The sequence below is a fragment of the Telopea speciosissima genome, chromosome 10, assembly GCF_018873765.1.
Source record: "Telopea speciosissima isolate NSW1024214 ecotype Mountain lineage chromosome 10, Tspe_v1, whole genome shotgun sequence".
In the NCBI taxonomy this organism is placed as follows: Eukaryota; Viridiplantae; Streptophyta; class Magnoliopsida; order Proteales; family Proteaceae; genus Telopea; species Telopea speciosissima.
In genome coordinates, this window is record NC_057925.1 from 50,841,877 (window position 1) to 50,860,876 (window position 19,000).

General features: G+C 38.8%; 2 protein-coding genes and 1 pseudogene across 3 annotated transcripts; all 3 read left to right on the plus strand.

Moving 5' to 3' along the window:
- The first annotated feature begins 737 nt into the window (after nucleotides 1-737).
- Nucleotides 738-4,175, plus strand: LOC122644051 (plastid-lipid-associated protein 6, chloroplastic). Its single transcript, XM_043837653.1, has 4 exons — nucleotides 738-1,077; nucleotides 3,115-3,351; nucleotides 3,529-3,655; nucleotides 3,853-4,175. The coding sequence occupies exons 1-4, from the start codon at nucleotides 775-777 to the stop codon at nucleotides 4,065-4,067; spliced, it is 882 nt and encodes a 293-aa protein (XP_043693588.1). The 5' UTR covers nucleotides 738-774; the 3' UTR covers nucleotides 4,068-4,175.
- A 1,377-nt stretch (nucleotides 4,176-5,552) lies between these two features.
- On the plus strand, nucleotides 5,553-10,455 carry LOC122644237 (kinesin-like protein KIN-10A). 2 transcript variants are annotated; one of them, XM_043837863.1, is made up of 7 exons: nucleotides 5,553-6,435; nucleotides 6,670-6,825; nucleotides 6,918-7,025; nucleotides 7,313-7,423; nucleotides 7,549-8,982; nucleotides 9,649-9,924; nucleotides 10,213-10,455. In XM_043837863.1, exons 1-7 carry the CDS (start codon nucleotides 5,779-5,781, stop codon nucleotides 10,408-10,410), a joined length of 2,940 nt encoding a protein of 979 aa, XP_043693798.1. In that variant the 5' UTR covers nucleotides 5,553-5,778; the 3' UTR covers nucleotides 10,411-10,455. The 2 variants fall into 2 exon arrangements, with proteins under 2 accessions (XP_043693798.1, XP_043693799.1); XM_043837864.1 differs by having other exon boundaries at nucleotides 9,676-9,924.
- A 2,804-nt stretch (nucleotides 10,456-13,259) lies between these two features.
- On the plus strand, nucleotides 13,260-15,147 carry LOC122643703 (annotated as a pseudogene).
- The last annotated feature ends 3,853 nt before the right edge of the window (nucleotides 15,148-19,000 follow it).

Here is a 19,000-nt window from a genome sequence, read left to right on the forward strand (position 1 = left end):
AGCCCTCCATGTGATAGAAAAACGATTAATGTGACATAGAGAATGCTAGCATGTTGATTAGATGATGAGGTGGACAAATAATCCTACATGTTTGGCAGAAAATTTTCTTTTATGGGGCTTGCATATTGCCCATGTAGGAGAACCAGCCAGGTAGCCTTAATGGGCCTACAAGAGCAAGATGAAGATTTGTCCCAGTTTGGGGTGCTACCGTGGTTTTATCGGTATTGGTATCATATCGCCATATCGGGTGATATGTATCAGTTTTACAAGTGATCGATCTTGATACCGTATCTATACTGTATCGATGATATGGTACAAAAAAGGGTAAAATAGTAAAAAAAAAATCTATTTTTAAATAAAAATCAGGGATAAATTTATTCGATACGGCCGATCCATGCCAGTACCAGTTCGATAATGTATCAATTTCCGGGTTGACTGATATCCGATATCCATTCCGATATCCAATATCCGATATCCATGGGTGCTACAGACTACAGCCCACCGACTTGATAAGTCTGTGGTGTGTGGTGGTGTATGGTGGAAACCTTTTTCACACAGAGAAACCATGAAGGATCAAACTGTTAGCACCTTTAGATTCGAGGCGGCGGCCAGTGGTGATTTTTTATATCGAAATCAATCTCAAATTCTGTCCCCAAAAAGGAAAAATCTCAAATTCCTCTAATTCCCTTCTCTTCTACGTTCCACCAGACTATAAAATCGCATAAGCAGAGGAGCAACTCAATACTCAAGGAGCTACCCAATACCCAATAAGCCATGGGATCTCTTACGCATTTCGCAGCTCTAGTTTCTCACACTCCATCATCTTCTCTTTCACTTCTTCACCCTGGCAACAACAATTGGAACCTGCAATCTCCCAAAGCGTTTCGTCCTCAAACACAACTGTTAACAACTTACCCACCTCAGAGATCGAGTCTCTCGAAGAGAAATCTGATTCGCAGGTCGGCCCTCGATGAAGCAGCGGTTCTTGAACCTCCACCACCACCTCCTCCTCCCACATTTTCTGAATCCGAGAAGAAGGATCCTAAGTTCGTCGCTTCTTTGAAGCTTAAATTACTGGTAAGTCCTTTTATCCTGGACATGGGCTTAGTTTATTTTTGTTTCTCTTGAATGCTTTGAGCTGTTTAGTCTTGAATTCGTGTCAATTATTTCCTTATCAAGTGCTGTTCATGTACTACCTGAGTGGTTTGACCAGTGATTCCAAGTCTATTGTTTAATTTCTATATTTTTTTCCTTTTTTTTTTTTTAGTTTCTGACGCTTAATTTTTGTAAACTAGCAGTATTCTCGTGTAGTCTGAAAGTGGGTGTAAATTAAATTGCTGAAAACTGTTCTTTGGCCAATTGATAACAACTTCAATATCGTAGTACTTAGAGGACCCAAAAAAAAAAGGGAACAGCTTCAATATTTGATTTGTTTCTGGTTAAATCATTTTTCTTGATAGGTAATTAGAGCATTTATTTATTGATTGATTGATTTTTTATACATCAGCACCTTGATAGTTCCAAGAATATGTAGCTTGTAGCTTGTTCAGTCACTTCTGTAGTCATCTGATGCTAGGAAGTTCAGATTTTTGGCTTTGGGCAATAACATGGGATTTAAGGAAAAACCATCTTGGATAACCATTGAAGAATAGAGAAAATATAGTTAATTATGTTCTTCTTTAAGTACATTACAATCTCTTTCTCTTTGCAAGGCAAAAGAAATGCAACAAACATGGCCGCAAAACTTACATTTACATACTGGTATTGGTAAAGCCTGGTCTCAGTTTAATCTAGGAAGAGCTGTTGATTCTTCCCCAATATCGGCGGATTAGGGTTTCTCTAATTACTGGTAAGTCGTTTTATCCAGGAAATATTGATCTCAGTTTATACTGGGGTTAATTTTGTACTTTTGGGGATTAGGGTTTCTCTATATTGTGATGCGTCAAAACGTTATATATAGGGTTAATCTCGTAAGGAGGTGTTGGGGAAGGGGGGTTAGGGTTTTGTTATTTTTTTCATCAGAATAGTGGAAGCACTGGTTATCGCTTGGCTGTGGACGTAGCCCATCTTGGGTGAACCACGTAAATCTGTGTTCTCTGTGTTTGTGTAATCTCTTTTTTCGTTTTTTTTCTTTTGTTAATCGCTGTTGCTGCGTTGTTAATTTCTAACACATACCACAAAGTAAAAGAAGAAGAAAAAGCCCATTCATGTGCAAAACCAAATGTAGGTAACACTGACAAGGAGGAAGACAACTTGTAGTTGGCAATTTCACGGTTACTTGCACAGAGATACTCATGCGACACTGAGAACTGTCGTCTGACTAATTAAAATTGAACAGCCATAATTTGAATGCCTAATTTTCAGGCACTACCTCATGGTTTTCTGCTGAGAGGGCCAAACATGAATCAGATGGCATAAGGTGTCCTCAACTATAGAACAGCCCATTTAAACAATATTTTTCTCAACATTTTTGTACATTGCCAAGTTAAACTGATAATGACAATGCTTTCAGTAATTCACCACTGTATTTTTATTAAATTAAGGAATACAACTCTGAGGAACTGATTAGGGTTTAAGGAAAACTTGTATATCTCAGAAAAACGATGACCTAATTCACTGAAAGTGGAGTTAGAGGTCCAAAGGGATTGTTTGATCCTCACGGTAAAAGATTGATCTTACGCTACGAAGGAGGTGCAATTTGACTATAAAAATGGGAATTCAGTAAGATAGGATTCTGGGGCATTTACATAGAATCTAGCAAAATGATTTAGAGGTCTGTACTTTGTTCACATGATGCCATTATTTTTATGGCATAAAAAAATGCCACAAAATTGGCATTTGAAGAAAATTGAGCTCACGAACTTCAACATTTCACAACCAACAACCATGGTTCCCATCTTAACCAAGGAGCATAGCTAGATCACTTCGAATGCACAAAATTTAACTCTGTCGACTTTTATATTCTCTCCGGAATTTTATGTGTAGCTTCGAATTGATTTACCAGTTATTCTGTTGATTCACACAGAAACAAAATTTTCCATTGCTTCTTAATGTTTATGAATTTCTGTTATAATAAGTTTCTTAGCTGAACATGTGTGAGGTGGCTGAATGCAGAGTGCTGTCTCTGGGCTAAATAGAGGTCTTGCTGCAAATGAAGAAGATCTGAGAAAGGCAGATGTTGCAGCCAAGGAGCTCGAGGCTGTAGGAGGGTCTGTGGACCTCTCTGTTGAACCTGACAATCTCCAAGGGAGATGGAAGTTGATATACAGTAGTGCATTTTCATCTCGTACTCTAGGTGGGAGTCGTCCTGGGCCTCCGATAGGAAGGCTTCTGCCTATAACTCTTGGCCAGGTGTGTTGTTTACCTTCCTACTATTTCTCCTGTCTTGTCTTTGCTCCCAGGCAGTATCTGTCCCACTGACTCATTCAAACAACATGCTCTGAAGACCAAATAAAAATATTGAAAAATCAACAGGACTTATAATGGTTTAGTTTATCAGCTAAAATTTGAATTTTTTGTACCTACCAGGTCTTTCAACGGATTGATATCCTCAGCAAAGATTTTGATAACATAGTGGAGCTTCAATTAGGCACTCCATGGCCAATTCCCCCAGTGGAAGTCACAGCCACATTAGCACACAAGTTTGAAATTATAGGTTAGTCTACTGTACCTTACCTTTAATCCACTCAGTGGTTTGGTTCTTAATTATCTAAAATTCCTATGAAAATCTTTTAGTCCACTAGTAAAGGTTTTGCAAAGTATGTTTCTAATATCAAATTAAGTCCTTACCATTTGTTTTCTCTTAAATTTTTTTGGAGATATTGAAATAAACCAATTGTTGAACATGAACAGGACCAGCTAAGGTAAAAATAATATTTGAGAAAACAACTGTGAAGACAACTGGAAACTTGTCACAGTTGCCCCCACTTGAGTTGCCTCGAATTCCAGATTCATTAAGGCCTCCGTCTAATACTGGAAGTGGAGAATTTGAAGTTACATACATCGACTCTGATACCCGCATCACAAGAGGAGATCGAAGTGAGCTGAGGGTGTTCGTGATCTCATAGAAACGCAAGCAACAGTATGCTTTTTTGGTCTTTGTAACTAAAACCATTCCCATGCACAGATCTTGTTGTATAGTGGGAGCTAAGTTGTAAGTAAATCTTGATCTCTTGTACTTGAAATACTTGAAAGTCCAGGTTGTAAGTTTAGGCTCGAATGAATTTTACAGATTGGATAGTTTGGATAGTTGCAACCAATTGTCTCAGGTAGTATGAAGCTCAACAAACACTCGCCATCCACTGGAAGGTAGGTAGGCAAATTCACCCTTCTTATTTCCTTCCCTTCGCCCTTTCTTTCCTCCTTTTTTTTTGTTCATAGCTTCCAGTTCCAGGAAACAGAATAGACCAATTAAAATTGTAGATCCAAGATGTGATAACCAGATTTTTAAAACCCAGACCAGAGGTCTTCACATTCATGGCTCAGATAGGTGCAATCCTGTCATATCAACAATGATTACATTGTTCAAATTGGTAACTGTTATGATCCCATATCAGTCATTTGAGGGGCTGATCCCACATCGGTTACGAGAGTGATTTGATGTGGATTGATATGGTTTTGGATTCCCGCACTTTGTAAGCCAGTTTAGCAGGTTGAGTTTTTCCAAATCCTCACAAGTAAAGGGGGAAAAGCAGAAAATAGAAAGTTAGCCCGACTATCTAAATAAAGAGCAAGAGAATGCTAACCGGCCGTGTAGCCTCTGTATCAGTGTAGGGGACCAGTGAGAGTGCGCATAGAGGCATTGGTTTGAATGGAATTTTTAATTTTCATTTGGGACTGAGCGGTCTTTTTGCACACTCCTGTTTCTGGGCGCAGTAGCCACGTGACTGGTTAATCGTCCTTTTCCCCTAAATTTAAATGAAAGCAAGTACATTTCAAAGAAGCACATCAGATAAGAGCATCGTTAAACCCACGATCAAGAGGTCGGAATCGGTTGTCGCAAACTCCGATCCAATTCCAATCTGATCGACAAGAGTCGGTCATAAATGATTTAGAACCGGCAAAACATGCTTGGATTGGCCAAAATTGAAGTCGGTTGAACCGATTTTAATTCAAATAAGCCGATTCGACCAATCCAATCCCGATTCCTTGAACCATATTTGAACCATTTGTATACAAGGAGTTCTACATCCACTTTCCATATAGTGTGGCAATGATGGATTCCCTGTTTCCTAATTCAAATGATTTCTGGGATTCATTTTTCAAACATGGAATGGTAGAAATTAGGGCCGAAGGAACCCGGTCCAATTTCTAGTAAAGCTAAAGCTAATTACAGTAGAAAATAGAAATTCATGAACGGTCCAGATAAAGTCTCAATTACTGGATGGTGTTGATCAGCTGTGTACCAAAATCATAAATATCCCGATTAATTCACGAGGAATTGCCATGAAAGAACTCCGATTCCGAGTCGGAGCGTCGTGGACCATTCCAACTTGTTTGCTCACAGGCTCACAGCTAAATAAATGTAGACGTTAAGAATCATAACGGCTACATTTTTAGTTCAAATTTCAAAAGGGGGCATTTCTTCTCTTTGGTTTCAGCTCTTCGTCTTCCTCTCTTTGGTTTCAGCTTTCTACGATATTTCTCATCATTCCCTGGTCAGCTACTTCTTTCAAGATCTCTTCTTGAAGTTCATTAAACAGAGCCCTGATATCTACCATACGATCTTCAATTTTACGATCACCAAGAATTGTGCTGTTTCTTTCTGGGTTCCTTTCAATGGCCCCTACGCCTTCATCTAAATCCGTTCAAGGACAACCAACTCCACTAAGAACACCTCAATCTAAACATCGCCAAAATTTATTTCCGGTGAAAAGCACCCATTCATCTCCGAATCCAACCTCTGCGGCTAAAGAATATTCACCGGCAGAGCATCCAGTCGAAGTCATTGGCCGAATACGTGATTACCCAGATCGTAAAGACAAGCCCGTGTCAGCTTTGCACATCTCTTCCGACAGACAGAGCGTTCGAGTCAGAACCGATATTGGGTACAGAAATTTCATTCTTGATGGTGTTTCTACTTCTGAGGAAGAAGATCTTGATGGGTTCTACAAAAGATTTGTGGAATCCAGGATAAATGGCGTGAAATTGGGGGCGAAATGCACAATCATGATGTACGGTCCAACGGGCTCTGGCAAAAGTCACACGATGTTTGGGTGCGGAAAGCAGCCAGGAATTGTATATAGAGCTCTGAAAGACATTCTTGGTGAGGGGGATGAAGAAAAAGAGAACAGCACAGATGCCAAACGTTTCGGCTTCAGATCATTCGTTCATGTTACCGTGTTGGAGATATACAATGAGGAGATCTACGATCTTTTGTCAAATAACAATGGCGGAGGATTAAGTCTTGGATTAGCTAGGGGAAATGCATCAAAGGTAATTACCAAATTAGGCCGTAGATATTGTGTTTGAGTTGTAGCTATACTTGTTCTTGATTTCCTGATGAAAAACATCATCATTGTTTAATTGATTCTATTTGTAATTAATTCTTATACTGGATTAAAAGTTTCCAAGGCATGGAAATGCTTACTGTAATGGGTTTACTGTCCTATGCCTACTTTGATGGTTTTAGTACTGTTTCCAATTATCTCTCTGTTTTTTGAGTTCCAGGTGAGACTTGAAGTGATGGGGAAAAAGGCAAAGAATGCAACTTTTATCTCTGGACATGAAGCTGGAAAGATAACCAAAGAGGTAGCAAAAGTGGAAAAGCGAAGGATTGTCAAAAGCACTAACTGTAATGACAGAAGCTCACGAAGTCACTGCATGGTTTGTCATTTCACTGCACTCTCTATCAATGTTTTGATCGTTTAGTACTTTTTGCTGTTATGGGAACTTCATATGTCTTGTAAATATGGTAGGTCATCTTGGATGTTCCTTCTGTGGGAGGAAGATTGATGCTTGTCGACATGGCTGGTTCTGAAAATATTGAGCAGGCTGGCCAAATTGGATTCGAGGCAAAGATGCAGGTGACACTGTCTTATACAATAAAGTATCTTATTCTAAGCGTTATGTGTTTATAAACTTTGATATGAATCTCAAAGGCTTTACCCAATCAGTTCTCAATTGATCAGTGTCTTTGCTGTGATGCCGAATGGAAAATTTATTCCTAAAATATCTTTTCCTAATGTTAAGAGATGCTTTGTGTATATTAATTTTGATTTGAATTTTAGATGCTTCTCAGTCAGTTCTCTACAGATTAGAATGTCTTACCTGTGATGCTAAATGACCAGTTTATTCCTTTATTGAGTTGCAGACAGCAAAAATCAACCAGGGAAATATTGCTCTGAAGAGGGTAGTTGAATCCATAGCAAATGGGGATTCTCATGTTCCGTTCAGAGATAGTAAGCTAACCATGCTTCTGCAGGTAATTTTTTCCCCTTGTGATTGATCACATGGTTTTGAGAGGACCAGCCAATATGGTTTACATGTGTTTAGTGAAATCACTACGGTGCCCATCTTTTTTTTCTTTTTTTTTTGCCCTTTTCCTAGGACTCTTTTGAGGATGATAAATCAAAAATCTTGATGATATTGTGTGCAAGTCCTGATCCCAAGGAGATCCACAAGACTATCTGCACTCTGGAATATGGGGCAAAAGCTAAGTGCATTGTGCGTGGCTTTACTACACCAACCAAGGACAAAGATGGAGCTGAGAATGCCACCTCTGCTGTGGTTTTAGGTTCACGGATTGCGGCCATGGACCAATTCATTTTGAAGCTACAAATGGAGAACAAGCTTAGGGAGAAAGAGCGCAATGAAGCCCATAAAGAGCTCTTGAGAAAGGAAGAAGAAATTGCTGCTCTGAGGGCTAAGCTGGAGGCAATTGAAGGGAGGGGTTTTGGAGCAAGTGAACAAGAGATCAACTTGAAAGTCAATGAGAGAACCCAGATTCTGAAACTTGAGTTGGAGAAGAGGTTGCAGGATTGCCACCAGAAGGCAAATGAGTTTGTTGAGTTGGGAAGGAGGAGAATGGAAGAGAAAATATTGCAACAGCAGCAGGAGGTTGAGATGCTGAGGCAGAGGTTGGAAGAAATTGAAACTGCACTTAACAGTTCAACAGACATCAGCTGTGACAAGAACAGCTTACAAGATCTGGATGGAAGCAGCCTCGCAAAAAGGCTAATGGAAATCTATTCTGATGGAGAACATGGAATGGAGAAATCCATGGACCTTGATATGGGGGATACACAACCACTTGTTCATCATGTCAAAGTGATAGATGGGGGTGTACACCAAACTGGTAACTTAGGTAATCATACTCAGTTTAATGCTCAACGTTGGACTGCTAAGGGAGAAGAAGAAGTTGAGGATATGGTTGTTGCACAGAGATTCCCAGAGAAAGTATATTTGAGCACCGTATTCGAAGATGAAGAAGGAGAAGACAAAGAAAATGTGGATAATGAAGAGGTGAAGAAAGTAGTAGAGGAAACAGCTTCACCATTTAGCAGGAATAATGGGTCTAGTCCAGTGACCAACTTGAATATGGGTTGTTATGCAGCTAGTCCACTGAAGCTTGTATCTGTACCACATTCTTGTGGAAATGATGCAGAAAATGTCGATCATAGAAGAAACAGATCTGAGGAGAAACATGTAAGTCCAGGAGTGATGGGTGAATCAGAAAATGCAAAAGATCCCATCTCTGCTAGAAGAACAAGGATCCAAAATATTTTCATGCTCTGTGGGAATCACAGAGAGCTTGGCCAACATGTCAGAATTCCAACACCTTACCCAAAAAGGGCCCAAGCTTCTGACATCCAATCATCTCCGATGAGGGCAGTCGATAATGAGTCAGTCACGATGAAATCTCTTTCCAACAAAATATCAGAGCTTCAAACTGTTAATGTGCCTGGGTTTGGATTGAGTGATCGAGTTCTGGCCGATGTAACAGAAAAGAACATCATAGAAACACCAAATCAAACACTCATGGTAAAGTCACTGACCTCCGTTGTTGAATCCCTCCAATTTAGATGATGAATCCTATGATTAAAGCGAATCAGTGTCCAAATGATTCACTGACCCCTGTTGACTTACTTTTTAAAAAAAAATCCTTTGAATATGTATTGATCCTGTGATTTAGTCACTGAATTAGTTTGACTTGGACGAATTCTTGTGATTCTTACGGATCACATCCTCCAGTCTCCAATGAGTTTATTCAGTTGAAATGTGTCTGGTATCTGAAAAATCCTTTCTTGCAGTCTTTTTTTTTTTTTGTCTTTTCCCTTCTGTAACTCCTCTAACACTTGTCTAAGGATTTTAGAAACCCTCTTTACAAGCAAGAATTGTGGCTTTTGGAGTTTTCCTTCTTCACAACCCAATCTGAATTTGTGTACAATATGTTTGAGTGCACAAATCTTCACTACATGATTTTGAGTTGAGTGTGATGCACTAAATAAAGGGATAATTCTTTCCTTATTTCTGACTGACTCTTTTTTTTCTTTGTATTTTTCCTATTGTTTGGGAGAATTGTTATGAATCCTAAGACTCACAAATCGAATCCCAATACAATTTAATAAGATCTTATTGGGGATTCTACGTTTTGATACAACATTAACAACTGTACCATTGATAACACTTAAATTTTCAAATGAGCAGAGGAGAGTGGAAACTGCACCGCTGAACAGAAATTGGTGGTCCTCTCCTGACAAAGCCCAAGACTCAAAAGAGAACAACAAACCAGGAGATGGGAACACAGATAGTCTCATTGACGTGTACGTGAAGTGGGAGGCCTCAAAAGAGAAATCTGGGAAATTTATTACGAAGTTGAAGGTTGTAAAGGATTCAAGCCTTGCTGATCTGCGGAAGCTGATTGAGACCCATCTTGTGGAGGACAATACTACCAAGAGAGCATTCACTTTTCTCATGCTTGGGGTACATCTTTCATTCTTCTTAGTGGTTCTTTTTAAGCACTTTCAACTGTCAATTTCTGTCCTCATCTTTTACCATACTGGATATGCTAAAAAGATGTGGAGGAAACAAACCAGTTGAACTACTGAAAACATGCAGTACCTGATCTTATTTATGCTTTCTCAAGGTTCTTGAGGTGTCATGCATAGATGATCTGTTTTGAAACTATAATATATAAATGTATTTGATGCTCAGTTGAGTTCTTGAGCCAAAATGTCTTAGGTTCTTACACACCTGTGGTTTTATATACAGGATCCCACAGGAGCTCCAGTTGTGAAAGAGAAGGAAGCAACAATTCAAGCAAGCCAACTCCCTATTTGCAACAACCAGTTGAGTGGCCACCTGGCTTGCTTGCGTCTAGTCAAGGCAACCCAACGGGGTAGTCCTCTCTCCTTTAGCTCACTGGAGAACAAACTTCCAAATGTACTACCAAGTGTGTTACCTGTATAAGAATGTGTAATACTTGTATAAAACCCTTTGACCATATCATGGTGTTTTTTTAAGTAAACCACTATGTTCTCAAATCCTTTTGCTCCTGGGTTCATTGGATGATGATCCAGAATAGGATTTCTTGTAGTGTTACCACCGATATATCTTTTTTTCTACTAAAGCTAATTATGTAATTACAACAACATTTTGGTGCCGAGCCCTTTTGTGGTTGTAACTAAGTTCCTTTTATCTTGAAGGGGTAATCTTTGGGTCTAAGGTTGCCCACATTGTGTGTCAACTGCAGCTTTTCCTTTTAAATATCTCACTGTAAACAGTATTTCAGACCACATCAGTGGCCATTCCAAAGAACCATAACAATAGGATTCACAAAGGTGTGTCACAAGCTAATCCTACAATAATTCCCACCAACAATTTGTGTCATATGATTCAGAGAATAACATACAGTATTCAAGTTCCTCTTGTGAGATTATCTCTGTGATTACCATACTTGATTGAGATGCATTCTCGAAACGAAGCATCCATTTAAGCCAAGAATTTCACTCCAGATCAAAACTGAGGATTCAGTAGATCCTGTATTAAGCTGCATATCCTCCAGAGAAGATTCAGACGTCCAAAACTATAAGGTGCCACTTACAACTCTACATGATACTATGTTAGGACAGTTATGAAGGCTAGCTGTAGATATAAAAAAATCACCCTATCAACTCAAAGATCAAGCAGGTTGGAATCAAGATTAAATCAGAACTATAAGAGAGTCGTGTGGACATCCTGTAGTATATGCAATCTGGTTATCTTTGTGAACTATAAGCCTTATATATCTCAAAAGAAAATTAAGAGATTGAATGTATAAAAGTCCATGAATAGCTCTCAAAGAAATTGGAGATATGGAGATCCACAAGTCAGTTCTGCTCATGAAATCTTATTAAACAACTTCGAAGATAAAATGATTCATGTCATCAAGTTCACTGAGCAGAAAATTATCAGAATAAAGTTTCATTCTTGTTGGATTAATTACATTTGATGTAAAACCCAATTTAATTTGATTAAACTAATTAATACGTTTTCATATTCATGTGCTTATAATTGCTCACTTTTATCTTTACTCGTTCATAACTATGGACAAATTCGGACACTCTGTTCTAAAGTTGCCACATTGTATATTTCTCTAATAGGGATTAGTATGGAAGTATAAATGTGGGCACTTAATTGTGTTGAACATTGATCCATATGGACAGATTCGGGCACTCTGTCATTTTTTGTAATTAATGATAACTTAAAAGTGATTGTAATCTTTAGGATCACACTACCACATGACACGTTCTTGACCATTAGATTGTAATCTCATAATTAGACTTTTTCTAGTTAAGTTTAGTTTGGCTCAAACTTGAATTGCACTATAGTTTTTATCAACACAATATTCTCTTAAAGAAGAGAAAGAGAGAGCTTGAGAGAGAAACAACAGTTTTCTTCTTCCTCAATCTAGGGTTTTTGCCATTGGAGTTGGTGTAATCTATTGGTGTTCGTGTTCTTATGTTGTATTTCTTTAGAGGTATGTGCCTCTAGTGCATTCTAGGTAACCTATCTATCACAGTGTTGATTCGTTATCACATGTGTTCGTCGAGGTCCTGTTACCTCAAATTTTTGTTATGTATCTTGTATTGTATCACTTCCATTGCCGCCAACAATTCCAACTTTTGGATAAATAAAACCTTTTGCGAATAATTCTTCATTTCAACTTTTGGTTAAATAAAAGACAATACCTCATTAAAAAAAAAAAAAAAGTCAATAGAACTCCTCATTTACACCATGAAGGCAGGTAAAAATTTTAAATAATACAATCTACCATTAAAAAAAAGGAGGAAAATTGCTTGTACACCCTCTTGTACTATGGCTGATACTCCCAACTTTTCAAACAATTACTTGAAGCCCCATGAAAATTAACGGTGTTATTCTGCTATTAGTGGTTGAATGAAAAAGTCCATTTTACCCTTTAGAGTTATTCAACTGAAACTTACGAAGTTAAAATGACCAACTTACCCTTTAACCTCTTCTTCATTTTCTTCCTGTAACCACACCTCTTGCTGCAACCCACCCCACCCCCCCCCCTTGAACTTCACGCCACCCCCACCGCCATCCTCCTCTCCACCCTTGCCGTTGCCATTGCCATTCCCGCCACCTTTGCCCTGCACTCCCGGCGACCACCGCCAAACCCACCCCTGACCCCAGCCCACAAGCATGCCATCGCCCAAGCCCCTACGCGCCTTGCCCCTTTGTGCCTCCGCCCCTACACCCCTTGCCCTGTCCACCAACGTCGTGTGATTCATGATTTTTCTCCCTCTCTACCCTTGCCCCTGCCATCGCTGCCACCCTTGCCTTGCACTCCTAGTGACCACCGCCAAACCCACCTCAGGCCCCAGCCCATCCGCATACCATCGTTCAGGGGGTAGGGCCTAGGGGTGGATTGTAGCAGGAAGTGTGGTTGCAGGAAGAAGAAGTAGTTAAGGGTAAAAGGGGTACGTAGTCCCAGTACGTAAATACGTATGGTGTCACAAATTCTGTTTTAATTAATTAGAAGGTTTAACAGATGATTCCTAGCTTTTATTAATTTATTTAATTTAGTAGGAGATTTATTTTTATTATTTTAGTAAGAAACTTTATTTAATTAGTAGGAGACAGATAGATAGATAGTTACGTAAGGACGAGATTTCGTTTCCTTAAATAAGAGTTAATTAGAGTTAGAATGCCTTGTAATTTTTACGAGTTTCTAAAAATTTCTTATATATACCGACTGTGTAAGGGAATCGAAAAGCTTAATTAACAGTCCAAGTAGGTAGTGGTAGTAGTCTTCAATGGCGGAGGTATATAACTACCAAGGGGAGTTAACTGGTTATGGGGCGTGGGCATGCATCACTGCTGCTTCCTGTGGTCTATTATTCGGCTACGAAATTGGTATCTCTGCTGCTGCTGGTGTCACCACATCCATGTCTTACTTTCTCGATGACTTCTTCTTCTTCTTCTTCTGTGTTCGAGGACAGCATGATTCTCAGGTTGTTTACATATTCTCTTTATCTGCAGGCTGCTTTGGTGGCATCGCTCTTCGCTTCCACCGTCACCAGAAAATCTGGTAGGAGAAGATCAATCTGTATTGGGGTTCTCATCTTTCTCTTGGGAGCGATTATATAAGCAGCGCGGCTGTGAACCTGAGAATGCTTATTGTCGCACGGATTTTGCTCGGTATTGGACTTGGATTCATCATCCAGGTTTGTTTGTTTGTTTGTTTTTTATATGTCAATTAAAAACTCTAGAGTTAGATGGAACGCGTTAAATTAAACCCTTTAAGTAACCCAATTTATGACCTATATACTGCAAATGGACGAGCCCCATTAATTAGGTCATTCCTTCTCTTTATTAACTTCAATTCTTGATGCATTGCAGATGCATGCAGTCGGTGCCACTGTACCTATCAGAGATGGCTCCTTACAATTACCGTAGAGCTATAAACATGTATTTCCAGCTTATGATCACTTTGGGCATCATCTTTGCCAATCTCATAAACGGCTTAACATCTTTGACGATCAATGCCAGGTGGGGCTGGCGCTTGAGCTTGGGCAGCGGCGCCACCATCCCTGCCGCCGCCATCATAACCATCGGAGCCTACTTCCTCCCTGACACACCCAACTCTCTTATCGAACGTAGCTTGACAAACGAGGCCCATGAGAAGCTCCAACGCATCCGTGGCAGTAGTGTCTGTGTGGACGAGGAGTTCAAGAAGACCTTGTCACCGCTTGTGATGTGTCAAAACAGGTTCATCACCCTTGGAAGAGCATTATGATGGAGCGGAAATACAGACCTCACCTCTTCATGTCCATTGCAATTCCTTTTCTACAGCAGCTCACTGGCATCAATGTCATAATCTTCTATGTTCCCCTCTTGTTTAAGATGCTGGGTTTTGGTGACTTTGCTTCCATCATCTCGTCCCTTATCATTGTCTTTGTTAACTTATCGGTCACCTTACTACTCTACCTCTCATTTTCATCCCATAGATTTGGGAGATTTGGTCGGAGAACCCTCTTCTTGGTTGGTGGACTCCAAATGCTTATCTGCCAGGTATATATATATATATATATTTGTTTTTCTTATCGTCTCGTGTCTGAGAATGCAAAATCGATCTAGAATTATATATATCTTATGTGTGTCTGTCTGTATGCGCGTGTGCAGATCATAATATATAGGAGTACTAATTAAGAATGCATTTGGAAAAAAAGGTGCGATGGAGGGGCCGGCCCTCGATACGGAGGGGGCGTTCGTCGATCTGTCATTGGGTACTTGTGTTGCTGTGGTATTGTTGATCTGTCTTTTCGTATCGGGATTTGCGATTTCGTGGGGGCCATTGGGTTGGCTAGTTCCTAGTGAGATCTTACCTCTTGAGATCCGATCGGCAGTGAGATCTTACCTCTTGAGATCCGATCGGTTGAACAAAGTATCAATGTTGCAGTAAACATGTTGTTCACCTTCTTGATCGGCCAATTCTTCCTGAAGATGTTGTGTGGCATGGAGTACTATGGTCTATTCTTCTTCTTTGCCGCTTGGAAGCTGATCATGACTGTTTTCATCTATTTTTTTCTACCCGAGACTGAAGGGATTCCCGTTGAAAAGATGTATCAGGTGTGGACTAGCCACTCGTACTGGAGCAAGTTCATACTAGTTGACACATTCCCTCAATTTGGAGATCTGTAACTTTCCTACAGTATCAATTAAAATCATGACATGTGGCACTTTTTAATCCAACGGTCATGAGAGATCCCAAGCTTAGGGTAACCCCAAACCTAACCTAACCCATTCTCTCTCCTCTCTCATAACATTAAAAATTCTTTTTAGATTATATGCTTTGGGTGATTGTGATGAAACTTGGACTGCTGGTTTACATTGATCGACAAGAAAGAAATAAAAGAAAAGAAAGAACAGGGTGATGAAATTAGTTGGGTTATTTGATTTTCTAACCCAAAGACTATAATTTTCTGTGAAGTTATAAATCGATTGCTTTCTCCTTTGTTTAGATGTCTTGTTCTTAATGTGGGACAAATACTCGTTAGATGCAAGCCTTGTAGCAGAAAACATGGCATGACAGTCTAATGGGTGGATCACCACTGATTTTCTTTCTTAATTGCATGCTTACAGTTTTTAATGGTTGAATTACTAAATTATTTCAAGAAAAAAAAACACTCCGTTCAGGAGTGTGGCCCCATGACTCTCTCTCTCTCTCATCCCCTTGTTTGGAGGAGGCATAATATGTGGATAGGACTTTTCAAATTACTAAATTTGAATACTGATCGAAGAGAGCTAAAAGATCGAGCTAGGGGCCGGCTTAAAATGATCACAAGTGAGGTTGTAAAGAATGATATGCATAGTCTGGGCCTTGTACCGAGTATAACCTCAGATAGAGTCTATTGGAGGGCAAAGATCCACGTTATCGACACCATATAGCTGAGATTTTCCTGAATTACTGGACTATCCTCTTTCCTCTTACTTACACCTTTCATTTTACATTACTTACCTTGCTTATCCCATGTCTTCTAAGTTTCTCTCACTTTCATTTCCCGTTATGAGGAACGTAGTTTTTCCTACTTTGTTTTGAAAGGATCCATGTAACCGACCCCATTTAGTTGGGATACGGCTGAAGGGTTGTTGTTGAATACTGATCGAAAATTGCCGACGCCATAAATAGAGAGAAAAGAGACTTGGTACATGTTGCTGATTTATAGAAGTAGTACAGACTACATATCATAAAAGATGCAGAAATTTAAAACTAAGAAACATCATAAGTTTCAAAGAATCCAAGAATTGAAGAGATATCAGTTGTCTATCCTCAAGTATGAATCCATGCATGCCACTTAACAGATGCAGAAATTTAAAACTAAGAAACATCTTAAGTTTCAAAGAATTCAAGATTTAAAGAGTTCTCAGTTGTCTATCCTCAAGTATGAATCGATTCAACATTCTATTTTGCCCCCATCTTCTCGAAGCTTTTTGTTGAATTCCTTTGGCATTTCTATTACCTCCCATTTCTTGAGGGTGATGACGAATCTTAATCCTAAATGATTGCCAATTAACCTCAAGTGGGTTCACATGAGATATGCTTCATTTTTTTTTGTCAAATGGGTAAGGCTACACTTTATAGCCTTTGAGTCATACGAAGGTAAATCCTCTCTCTATTATTGGATTGGGCCTTTGACCCTGGCCACCTGGACCTACCTAACATGAATCTGCTTGAGGTCAATTGACAGTCAAGCTAATTCTCATTATCTATTGGGCCCATAATATTGGATTGGACCATACCCCCTAATTAGGGGTGTCAATGGGTCTGGTTCTATCTGGACTATCGGTCCAGTTCTATAACGGTTCCAACCCTAAGGAGTCAGGACCAGAACCGGATCAATAAGTTAATCAATTCTAAACTTGAGATCTAGGACCATTAATTAACTAATGGGTGAGCCGGTTCTAGTTCCTCAACGGTTTCAAGTAGTCCAAAATAAAATAAAATATATCCTAACATATAAACAAAGGATGTACCCAGTGCACGAGGCTCGTAACACATGCTACATATATTTAATAATATTATAATAAAATACTAATTTCAATCACATGAGATATGCTTCAATATTTTTTTTTTTCGCAAATCACAAAATGAGTCTATATTAGTTCTTGTTTCGTATTAATTAATAAGTAGGAACACCACCACCCTCATAAATTAGAATTATTTTAAGATATGTTCTTAAGTTAGCATTCCCAAATAGACCTTTAAATTTACAATCAAATCTTTGGTAAAATAGTATATGAGGCAAGTGGTACCAACCAAAATTGAAAAGACTAAAAAAATAAAGGGTTTGACCGTAGCTCTAGTGACCTTAAGTGTTAAGAATTATATATTATATAGGATTAAGATGCGAATTTGTTCCAGTCCATTGGTTCCTAATTGATAAATCCGGAACCAGACCACTAACTTATTGGTACATCCGGAACTAGACCAATAAGCTATTAGGTGGGGTTGATTTCAATTCTTAATGGGCCAGTTCCTGATTCCATTCCAAAATTGACACTTAAACCCTAACTAACGAAAAAAGGAATGCTGTTTCTTCAAGGATTTCTAGAAAGAGCCCAAAATAATTTGGAAATAGAATTTGGAAACAACTAATAAGTATTTTAACAAGGGAAGGATTCCTCCCCCTCTCCCTCTCTAAGCAGCCTTATTAATCTCTCACATGTAGCTAATCTGAGAAGAAGAAGAAGAAGAAGAAAGGGGAGTTTCAAAGTAAGGATATGTAAGCCTTTAATATTTATACTTCCCATATGTAATGGCATGTTATTATTAAATTGGTGTTTCAATGTCTTTTGAGTGCAATGCGTTTGTTGGCAAATTCTACATATGTTTCTACTTCTCACTGCAATAAGGTTTTCATAAACTATTATATATCTTTGTTTCTATTTATGCTGTCCAATAACTGTACCTTGTTCTTCTTCCCGTTTGATTTTATTTTATTCTTTCACAAGTTCATCTCCCTTTCTACTACGGATTTGGTTCAATGAGAAGAAGAAGAAGAAGAAGAAGAGAAGAAGAAATAACAATTAAAAAAAAATTAAAAAAAATTAAAAAAAAAACCGATTTGTTGAGAAAAGAAAGTTTGCTACGTGTTTGTTAACCAAAGTAGAAGATAATGGAAAGTTGTTTGAACGAGAGGTTTCCTATTCTGAATAGATTTTTTTCGGTTTCCTGATTCATTGGAAATTGAAGGATATAACGGGTAAGTAGAGTTAAGTAACGTAAGGAGTTGGGGAATTAATTAGAAATCAGAGTTTCACTCTGTCTCACGCTGTCAAGCACAAATCAAATTTCTCTCTTTCGAAGAAGAAAGAAAAGGAAAAACAAACCTCTCTAATCCCTAGCCATCCATGGCTATTTCTACTCTGTTTACTTAGATGCGGCGGCAGAAGTAGAAATCGAACTATTGGGTTCTTGCAACAAGCTTACTCTGCATATCTGAAAACCCTAAAAAAGGATATATATATTCTACTGGAATCCTTCTACTAGAAGGCATCAAAAGCTACCCTTTATACCAAACTTCACATTGCCCATCTCACTGTTTACGGATTGGGTTATGATTCCACCATCAACGATTACTAAGCTGGTAAGGGTTGTGCAGTTTTATATTACAAATGACAATTCTTTGCATTTGGAAGTGAAAATTCTGTTCTTCATTGTGTTTCAATTTGCTAGACGATCGTTTGCTTTGGACTTAATTGGAGGATAACTCTGCATGCTCTGTGACTTCTTCAACTGTGCTGAGATTTGGGTGGAAGCTTTGATTTATTGTTCAGAGTACGTAATCCATCTTGGGTAAACCACGTAAATCATTGTGTTTTGTGTGCATGATTTTTTTTTTTTTTTTTTTGCTTTTCTTTTGAAGTGATTGTTATGCTGAGTTATTAATTCTTAACATATATGATCCTGTCTTTGAAGGCGGGTCTTGGTGCAACAGAGGTTGCTCTATTATGACCAAGTGGTCATAGGGTTGAGTCTGTAAACAGCCTCTCT